General features: G+C 48.3%; 11 protein-coding genes across 11 annotated transcripts; 3 read left to right on the top strand and 8 right to left on the bottom strand.

Moving 5' to 3' along the window:
* Positions 1-484: 484 nt before the first annotated feature.
* On the bottom strand, positions 485-3,652 carry A1O9_04424 (sulfite reductase (NADPH) flavoprotein alpha-component; the record flags this gene model as incomplete). Its single annotated transcript, XM_013406715.1, has 1 exon — positions 485-3,652. The coding sequence occupies one exon, from the start codon at positions 3,650-3,652 to the stop codon at positions 485-487; it is 3,168 nt and encodes a 1,055-aa protein (XP_013262169.1).
* An 821-nt stretch (positions 3,653-4,473) lies between these two features.
* A1O9_04423 (uncharacterized protein) lies at positions 4,474-5,254 on the top strand (the record flags this gene model as incomplete). The annotated part of the gene is made up of 2 exons (XM_013406714.1): positions 4,474-4,512; positions 4,580-5,254. 2 exons carry the CDS (start codon positions 4,474-4,476, stop codon positions 5,252-5,254), a joined length of 714 nt encoding a protein of 237 aa, XP_013262168.1.
* Positions 5,255-5,502: 248 nt separating this feature from the next.
* Positions 5,503-5,928, bottom strand: A1O9_04422 (uncharacterized protein; the record flags this gene model as incomplete). Its single annotated transcript, XM_013406713.1, has 1 exon — positions 5,503-5,928. One exon carries the CDS (start codon positions 5,926-5,928, stop codon positions 5,503-5,505), a length of 426 nt encoding a protein of 141 aa, XP_013262167.1.
* A 548-nt stretch (positions 5,929-6,476) lies between these two features.
* Positions 6,477-7,294, bottom strand: A1O9_04421 (glutathione S-transferase; the record flags this gene model as incomplete). Its single annotated transcript, XM_013406712.1, has 2 exons — positions 6,477-6,873; positions 6,948-7,294. 2 exons carry the CDS (start codon positions 7,292-7,294, stop codon positions 6,477-6,479), a joined length of 744 nt encoding a protein of 247 aa, XP_013262166.1.
* A 1,616-nt stretch (positions 7,295-8,910) lies between these two features.
* Positions 8,911-10,594, top strand: A1O9_04420 (uncharacterized protein; the record flags this gene model as incomplete). The annotated part of the gene is made up of 3 exons (XM_013406711.1): positions 8,911-8,943; positions 8,993-10,293; positions 10,399-10,594. The coding sequence occupies 3 exons, from the start codon at positions 8,911-8,913 to the stop codon at positions 10,592-10,594; spliced, it is 1,530 nt and encodes a 509-aa protein (XP_013262165.1).
* Positions 10,595-11,466: 872 nt separating this feature from the next.
* Positions 11,467-12,684, bottom strand: A1O9_04419 (phosphomannose isomerase type I; the record flags this gene model as incomplete). The annotated part of the gene is made up of 1 exon (XM_013406710.1): positions 11,467-12,684. The coding sequence occupies one exon, from the start codon at positions 12,682-12,684 to the stop codon at positions 11,467-11,469; it is 1,218 nt and encodes a 405-aa protein (XP_013262164.1).
* Positions 12,685-13,215: 531 nt separating this feature from the next.
* Positions 13,216-13,905, bottom strand: A1O9_04418 (oxidoreductase; the record flags this gene model as incomplete). The annotated part of the gene is made up of 1 exon (XM_013406709.1): positions 13,216-13,905. The coding sequence occupies one exon, from the start codon at positions 13,903-13,905 to the stop codon at positions 13,216-13,218; it is 690 nt and encodes a 229-aa protein (XP_013262163.1).
* A 1,564-nt stretch (positions 13,906-15,469) lies between these two features.
* A1O9_04417 (uncharacterized protein) lies at positions 15,470-16,441 on the bottom strand (the record flags this gene model as incomplete). The annotated part of the gene is made up of 1 exon (XM_013406708.1): positions 15,470-16,441. Exon 1 carries the CDS (start codon positions 16,433-16,435, stop codon positions 15,470-15,472), a length of 966 nt encoding a protein of 321 aa, XP_013262162.1. The 5' UTR covers positions 16,436-16,441.
* A 1,755-nt stretch (positions 16,442-18,196) lies between these two features.
* On the bottom strand, positions 18,197-19,941 carry A1O9_04416 (uncharacterized protein; the record flags this gene model as incomplete). The annotated part of the gene is made up of 3 exons (XM_013406707.1): positions 18,197-18,313; positions 18,374-18,679; positions 19,405-19,941. The coding sequence occupies 3 exons, from the start codon at positions 19,939-19,941 to the stop codon at positions 18,197-18,199; spliced, it is 960 nt and encodes a 319-aa protein (XP_013262161.1).
* A 2,342-nt stretch (positions 19,942-22,283) lies between these two features.
* On the bottom strand, positions 22,284-22,946 carry A1O9_04415 (uncharacterized protein; the record flags this gene model as incomplete). Its single annotated transcript, XM_013406706.1, has 2 exons — positions 22,284-22,619; positions 22,698-22,946. The coding sequence occupies 2 exons, from the start codon at positions 22,944-22,946 to the stop codon at positions 22,284-22,286; spliced, it is 585 nt and encodes a 194-aa protein (XP_013262160.1).
* Positions 22,947-24,262: 1,316 nt separating this feature from the next.
* A1O9_04414 (uncharacterized protein) lies at positions 24,263-24,864 on the top strand (the record flags this gene model as incomplete). The annotated part of the gene is made up of 2 exons (XM_013406705.1): positions 24,263-24,508; positions 24,565-24,864. Coding segments are annotated over 2 exons (546 nt in total), but the record flags the coding sequence as incomplete, so codon positions are not given.
* Between the last annotated feature and the right edge of the window lie 256 nt (positions 24,865-25,120).

Genomic DNA, 25,120 nt, shown 5'->3' with positions numbered 1-25,120 from the left:
GAATTTCCTTCTCTTTGTGATGATTACGATGATGAGATGATGACCTATGACATGAGCTGCTCACAATTTTCGCATATATAATGAATACCTAGGTATACATATCTATCTAGCCGCTGTTCATTTCGAGCATGTCATGAGCAGAACAGACGTTATTCGCTCTCGTTAATCTTTAGATATCATTTCCTTGGAAAGTGAAATAAGTACAAGAAGCTCCAACGATTTGCCTAAATGAGACATCGACATCCCTCGCATCGATTACCATCACCCTCACGGCATGCCGCACTGTTGCGAAGTTCGAGGAGTGTGCAAGTGAAATAAAAGATCTTCCATATTCTCTGGTGTAGCTGATATCTCTTCAAATCTATGAACACACAAAGATACAACACATGAACAACAGTATACGCGCAAATAAAGACGACTGGCTTGCTGGCTTTACTATCACACACACATGGGAAGGCGGGGCAACGTCCACACACGGATCCAACTAATAGACTTCCAGAACATAGCGGCCCTCGTCCTTCAAGCGCATGATCTCGCGCGAAGGGTCGACCTTCTTAGCACCGGAGGCCTTGGCGTCTACAGCGATGGCCTCCTCCAAGACCTTGGTAACATCGGGGACGGGCCAGGTGGGACCGCAGAGATAGAAAGCACCTTCGTCCTTGATGTAGGACTGGGTGATCTGCTCGAGGGTCTGGCGCATGCGGTCCTGGATGTAGATTTTCTGGGGCTGGTCGCGAGAGAAGGCCCGGCCAAGCAGTGTGATCACGCCCGCAGCCTGGTACGCCTCCCACTCCTCGCCGTAGCAGTACTCCTCGCGCTGGTGACGCGAGCCCATGTACAGCAGAACTGCGCCGATTTCTTTGCCTTGGGATTTCTCCAGAGCGCGGTGTTGCACAAACGCGCGGAAAGGCGCGAGGCCCGTGCCCAGGCCGGCCATGATGATGGGTTGGGTCGATTTCGGTGGCAGTTTCATGACAGATGGCTTCACGCTGACGGTGATGGGCGCACCGACTTTAAGCTCGCTCAGGTATTTCGTGGCCTGCCCGAAGCGGTCGCGGCCCTTGGGGTCGACCCAGTTGACCACAACGACCATTAGAGCCACGGATGTCGGCGTCACGGCCTGGCACGACGCAATCGAGTATTCACGGCGTTTCATCGGGGAGACTATGCGTACGATGTCGTGGACCGATGGGTGTGCCGAGGGGAATTCAAGTAACACGTCTGCGAAGGTGACAGTGTCCACTTCGGCGCGGCGCTGGAATTCCTTGAACCCTTCTGGCCCGGCCAGGGTTAGCAAGCTACGCTTCTCGGTCGCGTCATCTGCAAAGTCCGCGAGAGCTTCGTAGAATTTCTTGGGCGGTCGTCCGAAGATGTCCACATTTTGCATCAGCGCTTGGTATACGGTGCGGTTTTCGAACACGGCGGGGTCCTCGCGGGAGGAAACTTCAACAACGTCGTCGGCGTTCAGACCGTACCATTTGATGAAGTTCATCACGTCGTCGTGGTTGTTCTCAGCGTGGATGCCTAGAGCTTCGCCGATGTCGTATTTCAGGCCCGAGGTACCAAGATCAAATTCAATGTGGAAGATGTTGCGGTCATAGGTCAGAGGCGTCAGGCGGCGATTTTCTTTCACGTGTACAGTGAATGTCTTGGTGGGGAGATCGGGGCGGAGACTGTTGCTGGTATTGTATGCTTCTTTGAACAAGAGTCCCTTGGCCGCTTTCTGCCAATTGCGAAGCATAGAGGGAGGCTCCTCTTCGGTCTTATCAAAGGAGGCGAAGCTGTTCGCAGTGATGTCGACAGCTAAGAGCTGCTGTTGACCATCAATTTCAAGCTCCGCCCATTCTTTTGGTACTTCAACTTCGCGAAGAGTCTTTTCCAAATCCGTCACGATGGAGTCCAAAGAGAAGTAGCCATTGACTTTGGCAACTTTCTGCAAGCCGACTTCTTCACTACTTCGGAGTGCCACCCTGATGAAGGCAGTTTGCAATCGCAGAGACTCCGTTTCACGGTTGTCCACAGTCAAAGAGGTATTTGCTGGGTTGATGAGATAGAGACTAATGCCAGATTCCGCGACGGTCTTCTTGAATTGCACCGGCAACTTCTTCTCCACATCCTCATCCTTAACACCTGGAAGGATCAAAATAATTTTGCCACCTGCTTGGAGGGACTTCAGAACATCAACGTCAGATAGCAATTTAAGTTCTGTGATCACGACAGCATTTGCAGAGGTGATCGGATACGAGGCATCGAGACTAGTCGGCGATTTGCGGATGTCGATTCTGTGAATGCCACCTTGCACGAGATTATCGTGGGTAGTATGTACGGTGACATTTTGAGAAGAATCCGTGGCGAGAGCCTGTGCAAGGAGGTTAGCAGCTGGAGCAGAAAGTGCATCATCTGTATTCCAGAACGTATATTGCTGAACAGTATTGTCGAGGAACGAAGTGATGTCCTGCTCAGTGCCAGGCTTTCCAGAAAGAATCTGAAACGTTTGTGCGATAGCCGAAGGTATCCAACGCTTGTTGCGAGAATATTTCAGATCTTGAACTCGGGGAGCGTTGTGAGCTGAGGCTCCATAGGAGACTGCGGCAAGCACATCATCATAGAGTTGAGAATGGATGCCAGCTTCTTGGACGGCCTGTGCATCATTGACTTGTCCAAGGACACCAATTACTCTCACACTCGGTGGGAGAAGTTTCAAGAATTGTTCCTCTGCAAATGGTCGATAGAGACGAACATTAATTGTTCCAACTTTATTACCGCTTTTGGCCAGATAATTAACGGCTTGCGAAGCGAGAGAGCCCTCGGTCGAACCAAAAGTTACAAGAACGGTCTCCGGCGCAGTATGGCCAGAATATTCGAAGGGTTTGTAGTCGGTTCCAAGTTCGTCGTTGAGGGCCCGAAGTGTTCTCAGTGCTTTGCCCTCCAGGCTCAAATGCTTGCGCTCTTCGTCAGAGATTGACTTGAGAATAGCATCGTACGTAGCTGCGAGACCAGACTTGTCCAGAATGTCAATAACCCGTGTTGTGTCTCGGGCAGTCCTAAGGCCATCGTAGATATGTAAAGTGGGCAGATCCTGCGCTAGTAGGGTGGCAAGCAACGACATGTGCTGGGCCTCGTAGGCTGAAAGGGTTGAGACCAAACCCAGCCCAAGATCCTCCGCAGTAGATAGAGCTGAGACGTAGTCGGAGACCAGTCCACCGTCCTTAGCTCCATCATAGTCCAATGCCGCAACGTGTGCAACAAATGGATTGCTGACAGAGTAAAGAAGTGACAGCTGGTCAAGAGCAGGTCTCAAGAAACTAAGAGCGGCAGACGAGGCAAGCAGGCCTTGAGGGATATGCCTCTTCTTTAGATCGAAGTCCTTTGAGAACATATATCCCAATGCAATTGAACCTGCTCCACTGCGGAGTTGCATTGACTGAATTGCAGTCTCGTAGCCATTTGCATTCGTCTCTCGAGCATCCGACCAAGCTTTAGCCGCCACGTCGAGATCAAAGGACTCTGGAGAGTAGGAGAAGACCTTGTCCGACAAGGTATAGGCAACTTGCTGGACAAGAGTCTGAGCAGTCACGTAGGTAGGCCCGGAGATTGAGGCCAGCGGCGGAGTTTGGCCGAAGGGAAGGCTGTTGGAGTGTACGGGAGCCATGGCTTTGGGTGACTCCAGTAGTGCTACGCAAGAGAAAAGGAGACGAATTGCACCCAACAGCACTCGCGACTGAAGGAACGAAGGAGTGAAGCGGAGATGGAAAGAAAGAGGAACTCACCTAAGAAGACCGAAAGGAGAGGGCGCCATGTATTTGGCCAGCCCACTCCATACTGAATCGGCAATTATTTTTCGCCCTCGGGGGTTCACCAGCAAAAAAGTCTGAGGAGAAGTTTGGAATTATCGATCACGCAATCGAGGCTAGCAGACAGCCTTGCTAGCCTTACGGTCGTCACGTGGTGATCTATCATGCAAGGCTGAATGGTGGCATAGATGGAAGGTAAGCCGAAGGCTATTGCCGAGAAAGTACTAGTATGGCTGCTCTATTTGCGCCAGTAGAAAAACAGGCATCTTGTTAGTCAGCAATATTACTGACGTAATCCAGTTCCGCCAGTCTTCCACGAATAATCGCGCTGAGCCTTTGCACCTAACGGTCGTAAGACTTAGCCAAAGGCTCCGAATGAACAGCTCAAGCCGCTGACCCAGCATTGGTTCGTATCTGCACTTGGACGGCTTTAGGAGTTGGTATGGCCGTTTTGTCCTGCCTTGTTCCCAAGTAGGCAACCTTCGCTGTACGTGCGTATCTGCCTCCAGACTTTAGCACGCGAACACGTCTTTGCGCCTCGTCGATATATATTTTGGTTACTGCTACAGCTGCATGGAAGCCGTGAACTCCTTCTTCATCCAAACCAAGATCGGAATTTAAATCACACTTGTCACATCGCCCTCCAAGCCATCACAAATCCACTACCACTCAACCAAAAATGGCATCGACACTCCTCTTAGGCGCAACCGGCCTTGTGGTATGTTACTTCAATCTACTAGTAGTCCTATTCACAGTTCCTACTTTACCTAACTCGATATTCTCAGGGCTCCCACATCCTCTCAGTCCTTCGAGCAGGAAGCCCTTCACCTTTCTCCAGCATTGAAGTAGTTGCGCGCCGCTCTGTCCCTTCGAGTCCCGACGCGAAAGTCGAAGTGAAAGAATTCGTCGAAAAAGACACGTCCAAATGGGTAGCCCATGTGGCCTCACTATCTCCCCCTCCCAGCACACTCTTCTCCAGCCTCGCCACCACAAGAGGCGCAGCGGGTGGGTTTGAGACACAATACAAACTCGAGCATGACCTAAACATTGAATTGGCCAAAGCGGCCAAAGAAGCCGGCACAAAGACATACGTCTTGATCTCAGCGGCTGGTGCCAATTCCAAATCGAGCTTCGCCTACCCAAGAATGAAAGGAGAGATTGAGGAGCACATCAAAGAGATTGGCTTTGAGCATACCATCATCGTGAAACCAGGATTGATTGTGGGTGATCGTCAAGAAAGTCGACCATTGGAAGCTGTCTCGAGGGCCATCGCGACCGGCGTGGGACGTCTCTACCACGGACTAAAAGATCCGTGGGCCCAGGATGCAGATGTCATCGCGAAGGCTGCTGTATTGGCCGCGATCAGAGTGGAGAAAGGCGACATCAAAGATAAAGTGCTTGTGGTCGGCCAAGCCGACATTATTCGTCTTGGTAAGAGGGAGTGGCCAACTTCATCTTGACCGAGTCTCGACAGAGAAATGTCCCGAACTTTGAAGACAGAGAGGTCCTTTTGTATGTCACTGCGAGAATGATACCCACAAATATGGCAGAAACTGCGAGAGCCAGCCATGCATGATATTCTTTTTACAAGCTTGTTTACTTTCAACAGATGCTCGTGCCAGCATGAACTATGTACAGCGGTACTATCCTTCGGAATCAGACACTCTCCTCTCCATTTCTTACGCCCACGGCCTTAAAACTACTAGTCCTACTTTTTCTTCTTTGCCACACCGCCCTCTTCCTCCGCCGTGCCCTGGCTAATGTCCGGATTCGCGGGACTTGCATCTAGCGGATTGACCTGATTCCCCTCGCCAGCCTTTTTCTTGGCCTCCTGGGGATCCGTGATATTCGGATCAAAGGCCGCCTCGTCCTGCTTGGCTGCAGTATCATCTGATCCGGACTTTGCGTACTCGTTCGCCTGTGGGTCCAGCTTGTCGCGGTCTTGTTGTGCATCTCGTTGCGGATGCGGGTTGCGTTCAGGGTCTTGGGAGCTGGCGAGCGATAGGATGGGATGGGTCGAGAACGGTCGGAAGACTTGTCTCTGGGCATGCTGCAATGCTGAGGCATGTGGCCGAGCAGGTGTTTGGAGTTGGACAAGACGACATGGGAGGCGGAGTAGTGTCGAGGACGCCATTTTGGGTGCTCTCGCGAGGGGGAGTTCGTAGGAGAATGAAGGATGACTCGCAGTCTTCTGAAAATCTCTCTGGAAAGTAAGCTCTTGGCGTGCTTGATATAACAAGGACTTTGTCTTCAGTGTGGGCTGAGTTTCAATTGAACTACAACCAGTAACAAGTAAACGAGAGATAGTGGGCATGGGTTTCCTTCCGCCTAGAGGGAAGAACTCCGACTGACCGCTGCAAACTTCACCATCCTTGTTCTGATACTCTCTTTCACAGAATGATGGTCTATTTCGTTGGTGACGTCATTTCAGCCAAAACGACCCCCTTGTTCGGATTTGTCTTCCGGTGCCCTTCTGTACTACCCCACACTGACAATATCCAACTTGCTGCCCTTCATAGGAGAGTATAGTAGAAATGATTAAGGAAACTGGCTCTTAGGATCACGGTTTCTTTTCTTATATAGCCGCGTAGAATATCTCAAGGGCAGCGGGTGGCATCAAGTCATTATTGGGGAGAGTTCTAGTATACCAAATGCTCCCCATAGCCCTGTCAAAGCCCAAACTCAGCTCAAAGGCAGAATATGGGGCACAGGGCCCTCAGGGACAACCCCCTCTGGATTCAAAAAGGTTAAGCTTTTGAAATAGTGGCCCTTGATATGCTCGAAGCTGGTGGTGTCCTTAAAAGCAAGAACATTCCAATACAAATTCCGCGCCCAGCGGTCGATGTGAGGGTACTGGTAGCGGATCATGCCGCGGTTGGTCTTGAATAGCGAAACGTACACGGTGTCGAACCGCACGATAGTCACGTACAGCCGCACGTCTGCCTCCGTAATCTGCTCGCCGTAGTAGTACGGCCCACTGCGTGGCGACGACAGATGGGTTTCGATTCGGTCTAGTGCATTGAATAGGTTGCTCACGGCCTTGTGGTATGCCTCTTGGTTTTTCGCCATGCCACATTTGCTGCGATTGGCTGATGTTAGCTGTCAACTTCTGTAGAAGTGGGGGAGACTTGAAATGATTGGGCCTGGACTGACTATACGCCATTGTTCACGTCGTCGTAAGTCCAGCTATTCGTCTCGTCGATCTGTTTCTTCAGCTCTTCGGGATACAGGTGGACGTCACGTTTTTCGGGAGGCAGCAGATCATCGAACTCGGTGTAAAACATCCGTATGATCTCGCTGCTTTCATTATTGACGATAGTGTCCAGCTTCTTATCCCAGAGGATCGGCACCGAGAAGCGTGCTTTGTAGTTCGGCGCAGCGTGAAAATACAGTGCTTTGGTGCCGTAGAACCCTTCGTGCAGCGGGTCCGGGGTGGTTAGCTCTGGCCATTCGACTTCCTCGCCTTCCCGCGCAAATCGCCAGCTATCTGTCAGAGACATATGATAGTGGACCACCGTGACAGATATTATATCCTCAAGGCCCTTGAGCTTACGCACAATGAGTGTACGATGTGCTGGAACAAGGCCTCGGTTAATCAGGGACACTCATGTAGGTCTTTTGGTGGATGACCTACCCCAAGGGCACGCGTATGAGACATAGAGATGATAACGTCCTCTCTCCGGCGGGAATTTCGCACCACTCTCGCGAGAAATAAGGTTACGGAATTCAGTTGGAGGGCGAACCATTTCTCCCTTGTCATTCCACAGCTCCGGAGTCATCAAAGTGGGCTTCTGAAGCAGTCGAGTTCAGTGGTCAGCACATTATACAATGGCTCTTCTTGGGTACTGTTTCCCTTGGAATAAGTCGAGACAAGTATAGTTGCACAAGTCTCAACAAGTCTCTCCTACCGGAGTGCTCACCTCAGCTGCCATTGTAATCTTCGACTGAGGGAAATAGCCCTAAAGATTTATTTTGTCCTTATTTCAACTGATAAGTATGTATTTGCTGCACTGTTGCCACCAAGATATCTGCGCCGTGCAAGAGCAAAATCGAGGCTGACACGAAGTTAATATGAATTTCCTCAACTGTACATAAACCCGCCAGTTGCTGGCGCCTTGCTGTGATTGAAGATAGACGCCCTCGATGATTGGTCCGTCGTGCATCCTAACCGAAGATAATGGAGGTTCGGGCGAGCCTAGTCGTAAATACCCGCTTCTGCTTACATATCCTGACAAAGACCTACGTTTAGACTTAGAGGCAGCTAATTCCTCACGGACAAAATGACGAAGTCTAAAAGCCGTGGTGCAGAGGAAATCGGCAAATGTGCTATTCCCGCGATCAGAAATTGCTTCTTCATTCAATGGTCTTGCGTACCCCGGGGAATAAGTTGTCATTCCAAAAGCTAGAGTACTATATCATAAATTAATTATACTAACCATGATAGCCTCGGTAGTTACGTAGGCTTAGCGCTTGTAATCAGTACCTATCAGTATATTCTTAATCCTATTGTAGTCCTACTGTTAATTAGAATCCGATTATCGCTAAGACTCGCCTAGCGCGTACTAATTCTATAAAGACGTGATACGCTAACATCCGGATACTAAGACCCACTGCTCTAGCATTTTAGAATGTTTTGAAATCATGGAAAGGGGGCTCCTGGAGACCAATTGCCTAGTAAATTTATATATAGATGCAGAGACCATAGAGTGGCAAGGGACGGAGATCTCGATCGTCATCTTCACTAACCCGCTTAAGTTGCCTAGTATAGGTCCAACACGGAGGAAGTACCCTGATGTCTGACAAGAGTTGTGTCAACTTCATTCCTCGGGACTACGTCCGCACTCAAACCTGCAAATGTGGGTATGATGTCAATTATTGCATCACAGCAGTTGTGGACAAGATTGACACGGTCACTATCCGTATAAATGTGACGTAAGGGTTTCGCACTATGCTTTCGTTGGCTTTGTGGGACGAGCTGAAACGGCTGAAGAGTGAGTACTTGTCTGCTGGCACGCCGTTGCAACGGAAGACAAAGTTTAGATTTCGACCTCGCTATCGCACTTAATAACCCTAGCACTTACTCATTCGCACCCCGCGGCGACCTGTTTCATATACTATGGGGCAAAGCAATGGAATATCTGTCAAGAAGGTAAATCAAGTCTTTCTTCCGGAGGCTCACCTGATTTTTACTTTGCCAGATTGGCATGATTGGCGTTGGAAATATGGGAGGCATGATGAGCCTCCTCTTTGCCGAACATGGAGTTGAAGTGCACTTCTATGATCCATCAGAGGAAAACACACACAAGTTATTAGACCGTGCGAAAGAAGCCAAAATCAAAGCCAAAATTTTCCATGAAAAAGACTACAAGGCCTTGTGTCGATGCCTAGATGTGCCGAAGATCTTCGTCTTCAGTCTTCCTCATGGTGATATAGGGGATAAGACGGTTGAAGGTTTGCGGCCTTCTTTAGAACCAGGCGACATCATCATGGATGCATCGAACGAGCACTGGTTAAACACCGAGAGGCGGCAGGGTCTGCTCGAACCGAGCGGAATTCACTATATCGGCATGGGCGTTTCTGGTGGTTATCAGTCAGCGCGACACGGCCCGTCTATTTCGCCTGGCGGCAGTAAGGAAGCGCTGAGCAAGATCATGCCATTCCTCCAAAAAGTTGCCGCAAAGGACAAACACGGGCGGCCGTGTACCATCAGTGTAGGCCCCGGTGGAAGTGGTCACTATGTTAAAATGGTGCACAATGGTATTGAGCAAGCCATGATGTCCACACTCTGCGAAATCTGGACGATTATGCACAAAAACCTCAACATGTCTTTTGAGGAGATTGCCTCCGTGTGGGCGTCGTGGAACAAATCTGGGTCCCTTCGTGACAATTTCTTGATATCCATTGGCGTTGACATCTGCTGTACCAAGGATCCCAACGACGCATCTAAATTTCTCCTTGCCAATATCCGGGACAAAGTCGTACAGGACACTGATGAGACTGAAGGCACAGGAACTTGGACATGCCAAGAAGCTTTTAGCCTTCACGTTTCTGCTCCGACCATCGCTGCCGCCCATCTGTTCCGCCTGCAGTCGGCCGATGCCGCACGGCGTCTTAATGTGTTCAAATCCCTCCCCAAAGACTTTCAAATCCATCCTCTTGAGATCACGAGCGTTTCACGTCACCAGCTTGTCGCCGACCTGCATAATGCGGCATACTTTTCGTTCCTAGCGGCCTTCATTCAGGGGCTGCACGTCATCCTCCGAGCCTCGCAAAAATATTCATGGCAAATCGATTTTGCATCTCTTATGCAACTTTGGCGTGGCGGTTGTATTATTCAATCCGACGGCATTACAGAACTGCTCGAAACGGCGTACCGTGACAACTTGCACGACACCAAAGACCTACTCGAGCATCCCCTTGTTATCGCCCAATTATGTAAGACATCTGCCGCGATCAAACGGGTGGTTCTCCATTGTGGCGAGGCGAATGCATACATCCCGTAAGTGTCACCTTCCATCTCCTCATCACAACCGATCATTTCGTCGTGGTAGAGGAGTGCCAACTTCAGCTTGTCCCCCCCCTTGTTTTAACTTCCCTTGAATAGATCAATCAGCGCCTCTCTGGAATACTTCAAATACAGTATAAGCACCCAGTTACCCACGCAGTTTATGGAGGCCGAACTCGATTATTTTGGCGGCCATATGTTTGACCTCAAGAGCGAAAATCCTGGCAAACCTGTCACAGGAAAGCATCATTTTGAGTGGGAGCCGGCAAGAGGCATTTCTGAACAAAACTCTTAGGTGCCTGGAGCTCCTTGCAATCAGTTCAAAATTCACTAAAACAAGATCGATGATGACGTGTATCTCCTTTCAAATTAAAATTCACGCTTCATCGCTACATACCTCACCATAAAATTTTTGGCAGTTGTATGTGTTTAGGATCTCGGGCAGCTTTTGGACCTTCACGATTGGGCTGCCAGCTCAAGAAGCACAGAAAGCAAAGCATTGTAATGATATAACAAGGATATTACAGACGCAAGTGCGTGTGCATACATAGCCCAAGTCCGATATAAAAGTAATGGTTTGTTTCGGGTATGACGTCCTCTTCACGCGCTATTGCATCTAGTTGCTCACAATGTTATTAGCTACGTCGGTGAGTATCGCAACGAAAAGAATGCTGTATCTTTGAACTTTTGGAATCTGCTTGCGCTGTGTCACCGAAGCTCCCTAGACGCCAGGATGCTGGAGATTGAGGCAATATCTTTGTTGAAGAATAAATGTCGGTTTAGGATTAGCCCCTCGATTATCGGAATCTAGCGGACAAATAGTTCTTATGCTTAAGAGCCAGTGCCTCCCGACATTCCGCCGAATAAACCTTGGCTCCAGATCTCCTCTGTATGGACTGTAGCCAGTAAATTACTCTGTAGCAATCACCATCTCATCTATGTTATTTCGAAGCTTCATACGCTTGTCAATCAGTCTCTCGGGATTTCCGAATAGTGTTAGAGATGTCGGAGAACGGGGAAGAAACCATGTTCTCATTTGAAAAGCTCTCTCCAAAAAGTTGCCAACACTGATCCCACCTGAAGAAAAAGGGTGTGGGAATGGCGACAGAGCTATATGGAAAACCTGTTTATGGATAAGACGGTCACAATTTTGGAGAAGCGCAATCTTCACTCAGCGTACGCTCGATATGCCACCAACTTGTCCGTGCTGCTCACTGCAACCTCAACACCATGCCCAATAAAATAAATGCTGCCATCTTCTAACGGAAACTCCCGCCCTTCTATATACATCTTCCCTGCGCCACTCGTTACAATCATTATACTGGGACCTAGCACTGGTTTGATAGTCTCCTCTTCCCCAGCACAGAGCTCCGTAACCAGCATGTTGAACTCACTCATTGGCGGGGCATATACGGAAGTTTTCCCAGACACACTTTTTTCACTTTGCTGCCGCTTGAGCATGGGCTCTCCGGGCTCATGTTGTTTGAATGTTAATGTTTTGGTAAACAGGTCAACTGAGTCGCGGTCTGCTCTTGGACAGAATCCGGTGTTGAGCACGTTGTTCGATCGGGCCATGCACTCGATGATGTTTCCGGACAGATAGGCATGAATGCCATCTGCGGGAATGTACAAGGCAGACCCAGCTTCTAGAACAAGGTAATTCATACACACCAGCGCAACCAAGATCCCGTTGTCGTGCCTTCCGTACTGCTCTTGGATCCGATGAGTTAAATCGAGCATATAAGCCTGTTTCCCATATTCTTGGGGCTTGATCGACAAGAGTTCCTTGATTGCGGCAGCCACTACCTCATCCGGAGCTTGAAGCATATTCCTGCAAATTTCGCGGAGAGTCTCGTCGTTGAAATTGCTATTACCATCCTTCGGCATGAACCTTCTCATCGGGTTCAATTTAATTAACTCCTCAATCTCGTTCAGAGGCTTGAAACCGACAAAAGCCTCGAATCGCCCTAGCGCAATCGCTATCTCCGGCTTATGGTTGGAGTCAGGGAAGTTATCAGGATCTTTCTCGTGCAGCCTTTGTGCAAGATCTTTATTCGGATGGATCTGGAGTGGGAGAGCTTTTGCAATGGAGAGAATCTTTGGCAGGAAAGGTAGAACACTTCCAAACCTTTTCATCACGTTCTTTCCAATTAGCCTCTCCTTATTCTCGTCGAGTACATCTCCTAATTTCCTGCCAGTCTCCAGACAGTACGAAGGCAGTTCCGGATATGTGCCCATCCACATCTCTGCATACTCCTTCTCAACATCGAGCTTGAAGTCCGGATTCGTTTTCTCACACAGCCGGGCAGCCAGTGACTCGTTTCCCCTTCTCCCCCAGGGATAGTTGTTGCAGCTGCATTTCAGCTGAATCACCGAGTCTGCCATTTGTTGTAGTGAAGGAAAAGCACGACGTGATAAGCTGGATGGAAAGAGGCTGAATTGTGGAAGTGGCAGATGACTAGAAAGAAGCTTGACAAGTCTTCATTCGAGTTTGGCTTCTGCAGCTAAAGTCATTTCGTCTGCCCTTCCAACAGAAAATGATGTAAATTCTTGTGACGATGATGTCAGCCAGCAACAATTTGGTGCGAACACACATCGGATCATCGCCCCGAAGGCCTGCAAGTCCCTGTCCTCAACATAGAGCAATCAACAACATGAGGCATAGAACACACTCGAGTGAATAATAGGATTCCTCAAGAGGTGAAAGCGGCGGTGTCGAGTCCGACGCGCGATTGGTTGGTTTCTATTTTTTTTTTTTTTGGTTTGGACCTCTCCATTGCTAGGCTTCTGAGATCTACGCACCCTGTAGATGTCTGCATCAGTGCTGTAAATCAACCTGTTTATCCCGTTCCTGTCGAGTAATGAAGTTCTAGTGTGGACGGTTACCAAATGATATAAGAATTATATCTATTGCCATCATCCTTGCATCTCTAAACCGCCTGTTCCATGAATTACTTCCCCTGTAAAGTAGCTACCTAGAGGACTTGCAAGAAAGACATACGCGGCGGCCACCTCCACCGGCATCCCGGGTCGCTGCAACGATGCAGACTCAACTCCATGGCTGTCCATGTTCTCAGCTGCATTTCCTTTGGTTGCTGGCTGCAACGGTGTCCATATAATTCCTGGCGCCACAGCATTAACCCTGATACCTTTTGGTGCCTGTTGCTGAGCTAGACTTCGTGTAAATGTGGCAATGGCACCTTTGGTGCTGGAGTAATCCACCAACTGTGGGTTTCCCAAGTAAGCAGCCACTGAACTCGCATTGATAATCGAACTCCCGCGCTTCATGTACGGCAATGCAAATTTAGTCATGGCGAACATGCTCAGGACATTCGTCCGGTAAGTCTTCTCTACAGTGTCAAGATTGATATCTTTCAGATCGTCGCACATTTCTTGCATCGCCGAATTGTTCACCAGCACGTTTAGTTTGCCGAACACTTTCATGTGATTCTGAACGATGGCCCGGCAATTGTCGCTGGTTGTTACATCCGACGGTATGAGGTTAACTTTCCTTCCAGCTTTTTCGACCATCTCTTTCGTTCTTTGCGCATCGTCTTCTTCTTCTGGTAAGTAAACGAAAGAGATATTGGCACCTTCACGGGCCATGAGCACCGCTACGGACCTCCCAATACCTGAGTCGCCTCCGGCAATGAGTACTGCCTTATCTGTTAGAAGACCACGGCCCTCGTATTCTTTCAGGGAAGGTGATTCGCTTTCATCATCCCAGAATTCAAGCTGCGTCCAATTGGCAGCTGGCTCGAGTTTGGCGTCGAGACCTTTGCCACCTTCCTGGTCCTGTGCAACCAGAGCTGTTTTTGGGTACGCGGTTGGTGTCTTCTGGGGGGTCAAGCGCCTTTTTGGTTTCCATCTTGACGAGTGAATAGAATAGTACTTCAAGCTAGAAGAGAACACATTGGAATAGTGGAGGTATCATTGGTAGAAACAGAATTGACAAATGTCGTCGTAAGTGAAGTAAAGGTTCGACTTCTAGAATACTGCTGATTTTCGGACGGGATAAGACCTTGTGGAAGAATGACGATTGGATTGACGTCATGAAAAGAATGAGATTTTCTCAAACTATTCTCTCTTGCTGGTTCATTCTCGTGCATACTCAGGATTCGTCGGCAAATAAACACACAGTAAAACTTGACGTCGTCGTTTTCATCAAAGGGATGTGAACATACTGAGCTCTAGAAACAATGACGTAGCACCTTTTTCCAGTCCTTGCCTTCAATGCCTCCACAACGAAGAGCCAGCAAACTCGAAAGAGTCAACCTGTTGTTAGCTTGCGACAACCAGCAATGTTTGGCGACTCAAATGTCTGATCGCAGTCCACTTTTGGAGCGCTTGGGGCAAAGCTCAGCCGGGCTCGGATGCAAGATCCGAAAGTGTCTGGGCCAGGCTGTCTGCGGCTATGAAAATCGGATTGAATAAATAATTTTATGCTGCAGAAGTATTATGCCAAGTTGGGTTAATCGAGACCCCTTCAAAGAGAAAGAAGACTTACAGTACTAATAGTTACACACAACATTTTTCGCCTCTTCCACTAGGCCACTTCATGACGCCAATCATCCAGATCGTCCCGAGGCTGTCGGCGTGATTTCTTCAGGACGATAAATAGTCGAAAACGTTGTCTTACTCGAAGCCTTGTGAGCGAAGAAACATTGCGGACTGATTCATATCTGGTAGATGCCACGTTTCTTCCCTGGTGTTGAATTTGTCCGAGCGATGGATGATTAACATTCCAAAATGCGTCGAGGACTCGAGGTAGTTTTGCTAACCATCAGCATGTCGTGATTGCACAGATAGATTTGGCATGGTTTATGGTATCTGGCTCCCTGCACTATGTCCGAATGTTTCTAGCTATATCGACGCTTCTGGCAGATGAAATTCTCTTCCCCAGCAAACCTAGGCCCTGAATTATAGCCGCAATCCCTTAAAAGGACCTTCAAGACATTACAGAATCTACTGTTACTTCGAAATGCTGGACTCATGTTCTTTAAACAGTGGTTGCACGGATTCGCCGTGCTAGTATGTAAGCGCTAGTGACAACAAAGTCCGACGCTCATACTAAAACTAACTACGATGACTTTTCTTCGCTCTAAATAGAGGAGAGATTACAACGCTGCTGCGTAGCTACAGGAGCCATACTTCTTGTCTTCGTCCCCAGTCAATAGATCAAAGCCCATTTGCGTTTGCCTCTCCAAAGATTTAGTCCATACCTTAGTTGGCTTACTAGTTCCTGATCAAGGGCCTCCTCTGCAAAGCCTATCTCCTTCCACTCTAGCCATCTCTCTGCCCTAGCCCCTTCCTCGGCCCTCAGCATCCCTACAGCAATATCTATCCAGCTTTGATTGTCTTTCGTTACAAAAGCCGTCAAGCCGCAGTTCCCGCAGAAAGATCGAGATACTCCTGGACTACTGGCATAAGTCTTGAGAGTTCGCGTTGACAATGCTAAGGATTGTCCCTCCGGCACTTGGATTTGAGACAATGGAACCGAAGTCCAAGAGGTAACCTCGAAGCCTGTGGTGGTCCTACAGGAGGTACAAAAATCCAGACCGGCAGAATATCGCTGTTTTTCCGACGGGGGGAGAATTCTGATTTGTACCCCATGGCAGTGACACATGCCTAAAAGATGCGCAGTTGAAGGCAGATCTTTGTCCAACTCCTTGTCTTTATGTAGATCGGTCTTGAAGTCGAATGGTTCGACGTCTGGGCTGCCTTCGAATTTCTGTCCCATGCCGTTCATCCAGACGCTCAACCCACCGTCACACGTATCGCCAAGGAAAATTTGGTTCCGTTTGAGTAAATTCTGAGTTCGATCTAGCATACCTGTACATACTCGCCACAGATTGTCTGAATTATCAAAGTCCAACACGTTAGCGCCACAAGTTGGACAGAAATGTCGTGTTCGGTGGCTTGAAGATGCATAGGATGAGAGTTGTGAGACGTCGAGATCTAGTGTGTCTGGATCGAGAGGAATGACGGCGAAGGAGGCGGCAAGTTGGCCTGTCGCGTATCTACACGACGAACAGCTGCAGAAAGAGGATGACAAAGGAAGAGATAATGAAGGGATGGAGAACTTGTATGAGGCTCGTTTGCAATGGCATTGTGCGTGGAGAGTTGTGGTCTCCATAGTTGGTTATCAGGGTACAAGGGAAATGGCTGAGGTTTGAACGATATTAATAGACTGATCGATCTCAGAATCATAAAGTTTGCGTATAGCTCCAATAGCTCATTGGTCGCTTTGGACACCGTTTTCAGTATATTCTTGAAGGCGCTGACGTCATATAGAGAAAGCTGGGAGAAGCGTGCAGGGTGGGCGGTAAATATATATCCGGTTAGTGTAGGGCACATAGCAATCTGGAGATGGAATGGAAATAATCGGCCGAAAGGGTATGTAAAAACCATATCACGCAACTGTATCTGCTTTATAATAAATATAAAACTGCTATTTGATAGAACTTAAGGTTTTTCTTTTTCCCGGATTATATATATAGAAGTTAGACTAAATAGTTCTCAGACACATCCAAAAAATATCTACGCTGGCTATATTCTCGAGACTAGGCGCTAGGTCCGCTCATTTCGTAAGCTTTTCTTTACTCTAGCTTCAGGAGAGTGTGCTGTAGACATGGCAGAATTCTATCTTCGCTTTAGATTGTGCCTTTCGCTGACAAAGATTCACAACTTATTGTCTCTACTTCATTCGCAGTCAGGGCTGTTGCGGGATCATGGGGGTTTCCACACAAATTGCAAGGGAATTTTCCTTCTGAATGTAGGCGGTTTTCGCCGCCGCTTTTGGAGACTTTCCTCTCTGCTCGATGCCAAGATCCCGAAGCCGATGGGAACTTTGAATAGGGCCTGAGGACTGAGGAACCTAAGATGCCAGCCTGAGCCACACTGCGGAATCCAAAGTTGTTAGGAGCAGGATCTTCTAAAGTCCACGCTCTTCAAGGACCTCGGTTTGCAACCTTCTCAACTGGCTGAGTGTCTCGCTTTCCAGCCCCAGTCTCAACCTCTGCGAATTGCTCCAGCGATCTACCCCTTGCCTAGGCAGCATCCTCGCTTTGCCTAAATGGTCCGACTAATGTACGCGGGCGACCGCTCGGATTGGTCTCCTTTCAATGTGCCAGGAGCTGTTAAATACTCGCACTGGACTTGTGTGCGCGAAGCCCTTTGAAAGCGCTCATATGAATGTAGCCTGATGCTTTGCTAGTGCAACTCGAAGTGCAGTAACCGAGAGAATAAAACAGATGCGACGATCGCTTCTCCCAGTTGCAAATCATGTGGCCAGAAACGCTGCGCAAGTTGTATCAAACGGCCGGTCTCCGCGACTCCGGCCTTGGACATTTTTGATCTATCTTCGTTGCTGTTTTGGATCAGCGAGAAGAAAGAACAGGTCTGGTTTTGTGTATGCCTTCCCTCAGATGTTCTCAACTCCCACGCTATGCGGAAGCTCACACATGTAATAGTGCCAGTGTAGATACGGTCCCTTGAACACTAAGCTTCACTCAAATTGTACCGAATGCCGCCATAAGCGCTGTGTGCAATGTGCAGTCTCTAGGTGATGATGAGGAGAGATGTAGAGATAAGTCTCGGCAATGCCTACATGAGTTACATGAAATTAGCCTTGCGTTCATTTCAACATCCGTCCCCACTGGATAGCCTCGATCCTGCCCCTGAAGGCTACATAGAAAGTCGGCAATCCCAGAATGAGCAACGTCGCCATCCACAAAAGCCACCTCCTCACATCCAAGTTATCACTGGTCATGCTAAACAGTCCCTAGCGAGGGTCAGCCTTCAGCAAAGGAGTTCGAGTTGTGAGTCTAACCGTTGCTAGACTAAAAGGGAGATACGCCTAATCCGTAGACCGTCAGTAGCGAAACTTCGGCCATGCTCAAAACGTAGAGGGGAAGGGGGGCTTATTTACCACCGTCATGTTGGTGAGTACGGCGATATCATCTCCTTGTTTCGTAGAATAGCGGCTCTCCTTCAGTGCAGACGAGTTGACCAGCTTTGGCGTTCTAGTAAGCGACAAGTTCAGGTCAGCTAGGCTGGGGAGCTAGGTACGAACACCATCCTTCATGCGATCAAAAGTCTGGATCTTTTGGACCAAAACCCTCTGGAGATATTGCATGGTTGCGAAGCCGTCAAAAATGCGGTCCAAGTACCGCTTCCAGAGATCATCCAGCATTTCGTTCCCGGTGTTAAAGTACTGCAATTCATCTTGCTCAAAGTCCCGGAAAGTGTCCAGACTAAGGATGAGGACGTCATTGAACTTTCTCATGATAGTCACTGCCTTTGTGTACGACTTCGTGCGACCAAGTTGTGCGTCGTCGAAGAAATCGTTGCCATCCATTGATCCGTAATAAGCGCCTTCCTACAATACCTTCGTTAGTCTGACTTCACGCTCCTGAGGGGTCAAGGTAGAAAAAGAGCAACATAGGTGTCCAATCGAGCGATTAGCTCGTATATAATGACCTCCCACTCAAGAGCAACCTGCGTACAGCGTCGAGAAAGCACGAGCAGGAAATACTCTCGTGGATTCCACACTGGATACTCTTCATCTCTGCCGCCTCCACTCGGCCCGTCATCATTGCAATCCATATACGTATCTGCATTCTCTGCATGCTCAGAGAATGTGTCAACGCAGCAATAAGCGGTCCAATACCACTCGTCTACCCCAGTGATGAGAACCGAGATCTGCGCGTCATGGTAGAATATCTGATCCTGTTCTTGGCCGAAAGCGGGAAGCATCGGGTAAGAACGCCGCAAATTCCGTGAATCGGACGAGGTATTGCCTTTCCGTAGGACGCAAAAAGGGAGGTGGAACTCCATTGTGAACTCGCGGGGGGTTTTGTTCTAGGCAACATTGAACAGATGAGACACCCGGCTTAGGATAGGGATCAGAGGGATCAAACAAACCAGCATTACTCTAAAGTGAACTTGATTCAAGATGTATCTTTGGAGATATGCTCGAAGGCATGCAAGGAAGCCATGTGCAACGTTGACGCATAGAGCAATAGCACCCAACGAGGTAAGGTTTGTAACCAGTCTGCTTCAGATTAGCCCGTGAACGACAGGACTGACGGTATATGCGCTCACAGTGTACGTCTCTCGGCGCGATTCAAGGATCTCTAAGCAACGATCAGTTTCCTGGATGACGGCATTCCTGATCTTTCTCCTCGCCTTCTCAGAGAGCTTGTCATATAATGCTCGTTCATCCAAAGCCGCACGGTACCTATCTAGACCAGGGGTCGGCCAACGGGTGTATTGTTCGGATGTCCAGCTCCGAGTTTGTCCATTGCTCGTCGGCGGGTATTGGCTCTCGTCCAGCCCGCATGGATCCCTACGATCGTCAACTAAGGCCAATCGCGTAAGTCGGGCAGGACGAGTCGTATCTCTTAGATCTCGAATATCGCCCTTATCTAGGAACTCGCCTAGGGCCCTGAAAGATAGGTCGGGGGGGTTCAAATGCCCGGACCAGACATTTAGGAATGAGGCTGTAATTGTTTCGGAGGGATCAGGCTCCAGGCGAATATCTTCGGCTGCATAGGATATGGTTTGTCGTTCTGAAAAGTGGGGGTCCCAAACCAATCGAGCAGACGAGAAGGGGCGACACAGCGAATTGGTTAGTTTCATAACTAGCAGCTGGCTTTCCTATGAGATGTTCCTTGCAGCTAGGTTGCCGGAGGAAGCTGAATTCATACTGCAGCCTTACTGGCTGAGTGAGTCAACAACTTAGAACCCAAGTAGACTTTGGTGATCTTTGCGTTGTATCACACAAAGTGTCGCTTGTGAGTAGATAAGAAATATGTTGCAAGGACATCTGATGACCTAGGTACTGATGCTTCTCACTGACTAGACGCCATTGAAGCTATCTAGAGATCGGGATCTTGCCTGATGCGTACCTATCCCTTACGCAGCTAACTAGGGACTATCTTGTCTTGGCACAACTTGAACTACTCTTTTCTACTGTTATTGATGTCTTCCCTAATGTTAAACTAAAATCTTTATAATTACTAAATACTTTAGAATAGTGTCGGGCATGCTAAGCCTAACAAGCATACCTACTAGGTCCGGGAATACCTCGCACCTCGTGCGAGATTCTAGTCTTTTTGAGCGATCCTCAAGGGCCTACTAACCTGTTGCCTGATACTTATACTAGGCGAGGTTGATAAGAACTTCGTTATTTCTATTTGTATATTGTCTCACCAATATATGTCAGAAAGTCGTCCTATTTACCGTCACGGTAATAATATCCTCCTGGTTCCGCTCTTGTTATAAGAGTAGATAGAAAACTTAATGTTATTCCTCAGCCTTCCATAGAATTTGGTGGTTGTTCCGGAAGTTGTTGCTGAAATCGTCGATTCTTCAACTTCTAAATCAACTGTGCGCGAATCTCCGTAATATTCTTCCAGTTCTAGGTAATTGCAGTCTATTAAGTTTCAACGTACGTCCCGTTGTCTCTATTTAGTGCTCAGCAACAGCTCGAATTCGCTAATTCTAGCTACACCGTCCTTCGCTAGAAAATTACAGACAAAGGCCATGCACTCATAATTTCCAGCTCCGCCTCGAAAGGGCCCGCAAAGCTAAAAATGATTCAAGATGGCTAGTGAGTTGATTGATGGGGAATTTGTAACCAAGAGCACGGCTTTTGGACTGGTCAATTATGCAATAAGATGCGCCCCGTGCCCAAATTGCAAGCGCATCATGAACGAATTAGAGAGGACTATGTATAGTCTGATGATGAAGAGCAAGAGGAGAATATGAACTGGGGAACAGGCGTATCTAGTCAGGACGCGTTACATGAGCCGTTGGAAGTCCGTAAAGTCGACTCTATTAACCGAGCAGGGGCATTGATACGGCAATCCCATTAAATGCATCCAGGACGATACTGCTATGATCAAGAGAATGGTACAATTGAGGGTGAGACAGGCGATAAAAGGCTCAAAAGTTCGCCGAATATTTGAGGAACTAGCTCGACTAAGCCGCTCAAACAGGTATAAGAGCAACATTTTGACGAAATGGATTAGATAGATCGGTGTCTTCAATAAATCCCAGCATTATAGACACTGGAAAAAAGCTTTAAAGTCCTTATTCGCAGCAAATGAGTAACCAATTCCAAGGGCCTGTGATAGTCACGTGTCGGGAAGTTCACGACACTGGAGGGGTTAATTGTTTTTTCCATCCAGTAGACTGGGGATCTCCCTTCCAGGTGACCCATGTAATTCGAGAACCGCGAAAGTGGCAAGTGGGTAAAGAGTGCCATGAGATGTTGGGGATCGACCTCCTGAAAAATAAAGGTCTTGTTCGTCTTCCGCCGTCGGACTTCAGTTCCGCGCTCCCCTTGACATTTTAGAGTCGAGTCATCGTAGGTTTGGTGAAAGGATTAAGTCCGCTAATCTACATACACATAGAGCACAGACGTCACCGCAAAGGTTCTCACTCACTATCGCAAATGTCCATGGCCTGAACGTCTTAAGGAAGTTTAGACCGAGTTGGGTCGGATGCAGAGCCTTAGAGTCAAGAACGTTTCAATTTTTATTTTTCGAGCGAACAGAGAAATCATGATGGTATATAATGTTCTCAGTATCTGCACCTGCCAGATCGGTTGAGAAGACTTTTCGTCAAATGTTCAGCTTTAAGCGCATCTTGTGTGGTACATCGACTGACTCAAAAGGATGGCTTTTGCTACCGAGTTCGGGGTTTACTTGGAGGCATATTTATGATACAACACGATTTCAATTCTGGGTCCGATTGTGCATTTTTCTACGGCGGCAGTGAATCAAAAGAGCATTCAAGATCTATATAAGGTTTTCTACGATCTAAGTATGGAAATTAGAGAACTTTACGAGAGGAGAGACGTATGTGTTGAGAGTCCTATTAAAAATACTAGGGATCCATCATACAAAGGTGACAGCTCCTATTAAGCCTGCTCAAAGGGAAAACTCCATCCACAACTAAATATGTTTCCGTAGCCATCAACCTAGCGGGAAGCGTCGGAAGAGGTCGCTCAGTTTATCGATTGGCGCTGCCATGAGTCCCGCAACAGTCTCGAAAGGGGGTTTGTCCGGTGCGGCAGGGTGACTACGCGTGGGGACGAACATTTTGGTACGCCCGAAGCTTTTCGACAGAGCCTGGGAGTCGCCCTCTGGTAAGGCCTTCTCAAGTGCGGGAAGATCTTGGGTTTCCTCTTCATCGATATGCTTGCTCAGCTCAGACCACAGTGACTCAAGAGTTGGTCTGAAGGCAGAATCGGAGGGAGATAGCCCTTGGAATTTGTGTAGGAGCTGCTTAACCTGTGTTTTCCAACGACGCTATTGTTAGACTAAGATTTGCTTCGAACAAAAGGAACTATACAATAAGAACTCGATAGTAATGGGTTCATGACTAACCTTGTTGTGCTCTGTTCGATCTCTATCCGCCATCTGCTTGCCTGTGTTGCCCAGGTGCTTCTCCATAGCTGGATAAACGACAAGTTCTTCTCCGATAGAGTGACGAGCCAATTCCCAGGTGAATTGATTTTGCCAGCGAATCTTTGAGTCGACATCATTAGCACCGAGTATGTTTTCGTAATACTCCTTTAATTCGGCGTGATCGTGCTTGATGGCATCCATCACTGTCAATGCATTTGCCGAAGACATAGTAGCAGCGGTTTTGTCCACTGAGTTGGTAAAATCCTGGTGTTTATAACGTGGTTTAACAAGAGGCCCTATGGTTCGTGGAGGTGGACGATGGGTACAGCGGATAACTCCCACAATGGTTCTGAGGAGAGGTCTGTTGGCTTCCATCGAAGTAGACGTTGTACCGGAGCTGAGTAGAATGGCAAGATAAGTCACTGTGGGAAAGGAGACGTTTTATTGTCTTCGACAAGGTAGCCGCTGATGTGAATTAAAATCATGACGCCTTAGCACCGCCTTAGTACCCTAGCTGTCTAGCAATTCCCTGCCCGGGAATGATGCCATGTCAGTAGAGTTGACCGAGCAACGCTCAATTCCACACAATTCGGGGAACGAGGTGAAGAGATCTAAGACCAATCAGACGAAAGCCAATACTAATGGTTTGCTGTTGCCTTCAGTTCTTAAGTCATGCCAATCGTCAGCATGGAAGGGAGTTCCGTCCAATCCCTGGAAGAAAAATAGACCGTTTCCAGAAAATTGATATAGATAACATCTAAAGTCAGTGCCGATGTCAAATCAGTGCCGGCTGATTTTCCCGGTTGGCGTCAATTGGATTCTGGCTGTGGCTGACCAGCCAGCGCTATACTGGCGCCTATGGAGCGCTACGTAGATATATCCCACTAGAGTATCAACCGGAACAAGAATCCTACCATCCAGATGGTGGTCGGGCTTCGTCCTTCGTTCGCAAGTCACACCTGTGAATAAACGGACTGTATCTAAAACATCCCCCGACATTGATGGAAGAACCATTTCGACGGAAACCCGGTCCGCACCACGTGGCAATTCATGCCTGCCTCCTGATACGCCGCGCTTACCTGCATATCGGATTACTCGATGTGATGATCTAGGAGGAAGGGGACGAATATGTGCAGCCCACGCTGGTTATTCTCAATGCCCGTAGGCAGAGTCTCGCTGCTACCAGGAGCATTCACCGTTAGCAACATTCTAGGCACAAGTGTGTCGGTGATGATGGTAGAATGTTCTCAGAGTAAAAGTTGTGAAGGACTCTCATCGTCTCACTGTGTCAGCGTACGTGGTGGGGAGAATAAGTAACTCGATAGGAGGGGACATCCGGTGTCCTCTATTTTATGACGCAGATAACCCCCAAATCCTTTATCAATATAGACAGTCACTACATTATGGAGTTCTTGTTACTTACTCTTCAGATATCCCCCTCTTTATTAACCGCTCATCGCCCGGCCTGCTTCACCTCCGACCACCGAGCGACCATAGACCCCCCAAGTTCTTTTGGAGAGTTCAGCACGATGAGGCATCCACTAAACCATCAGATTGCAACATTACTATTCCTCGAGCCGCCTCACTCCCATGATCCTACCGCTATTGCAGATTTTATATCCTTACCAACGGCAATGCTGAATCAACTTCCAGCCGCGGCCCAAGATCTCCTATGGACTGTGCAAGAAGCGACGTCAATCGTGTTTGCGTCCTACCAAAGACTCCAAGAGTTACTTGAACGGAGTGAAGATAATGTGCTTGAGTCTGAAGCCCTAGATACCAGACAGAGAGTGAGGAGCTCCCACCATGCCATGTTCTGTTACTCATAAGAGTTCATTTCTCTCAGTATCCGAACGCTATCTCCTTTAACTATAGGAATTATCTGCAGGCCGAGAGAGACTATCTGCTTATTGATGCCATGCCCGATTGGCGGCACAAAGCAGTACGGCTCACTATTGCTCTCAAAGATCATTCTAGCCTTCGTTTCCAATGGTCGGGTCAGCATATGACGGTGGGCGGTTGGTGGAAATCGATTCAAAGAACGGTCGCTTCTTGGGCCGAGCAAGCGGAAGAGATAGTAATCCCAGAACCTCAGGCTATTCAAGAGGAGCTGCAACTAAAGTTCTCCAGGCCATCCACCAAGACAGAGGTTGACCTACTGGCAGTTGCAACTACTAGGGAGCAAAGGTTAGCCGCTTAACATAGAGGTGTCTAGTTATGCAATGCAGGAGCTTACAGAAAAATACATTTGCCATTACCTAGTCACCACCTATTGGGTTGAATCTGTTGGCGCCAATTATCTAGCGCGTACTAACTCACGTAGCACGTGACGCGCTAACAAATATGGGTACTAAAGTCTGTGAGTGACTCCGTTGACTCCTGTCATAAAATTGCCATTGTAT

The sequence above is a fragment of the Exophiala aquamarina genome, assembly GCF_000709125.1.
Source record: "Exophiala aquamarina CBS 119918 chromosome Unknown aczIA-supercont1.3, whole genome shotgun sequence".
NCBI classification, from domain to species: domain Eukaryota; kingdom Fungi; phylum Ascomycota; class Eurotiomycetes; order Chaetothyriales; family Herpotrichiellaceae; genus Exophiala; species Exophiala aquamarina.
The sequence above is the reverse complement of the archived record's forward strand: the minus strand, read 5'-3'. Positions and strand labels throughout refer to the sequence as shown.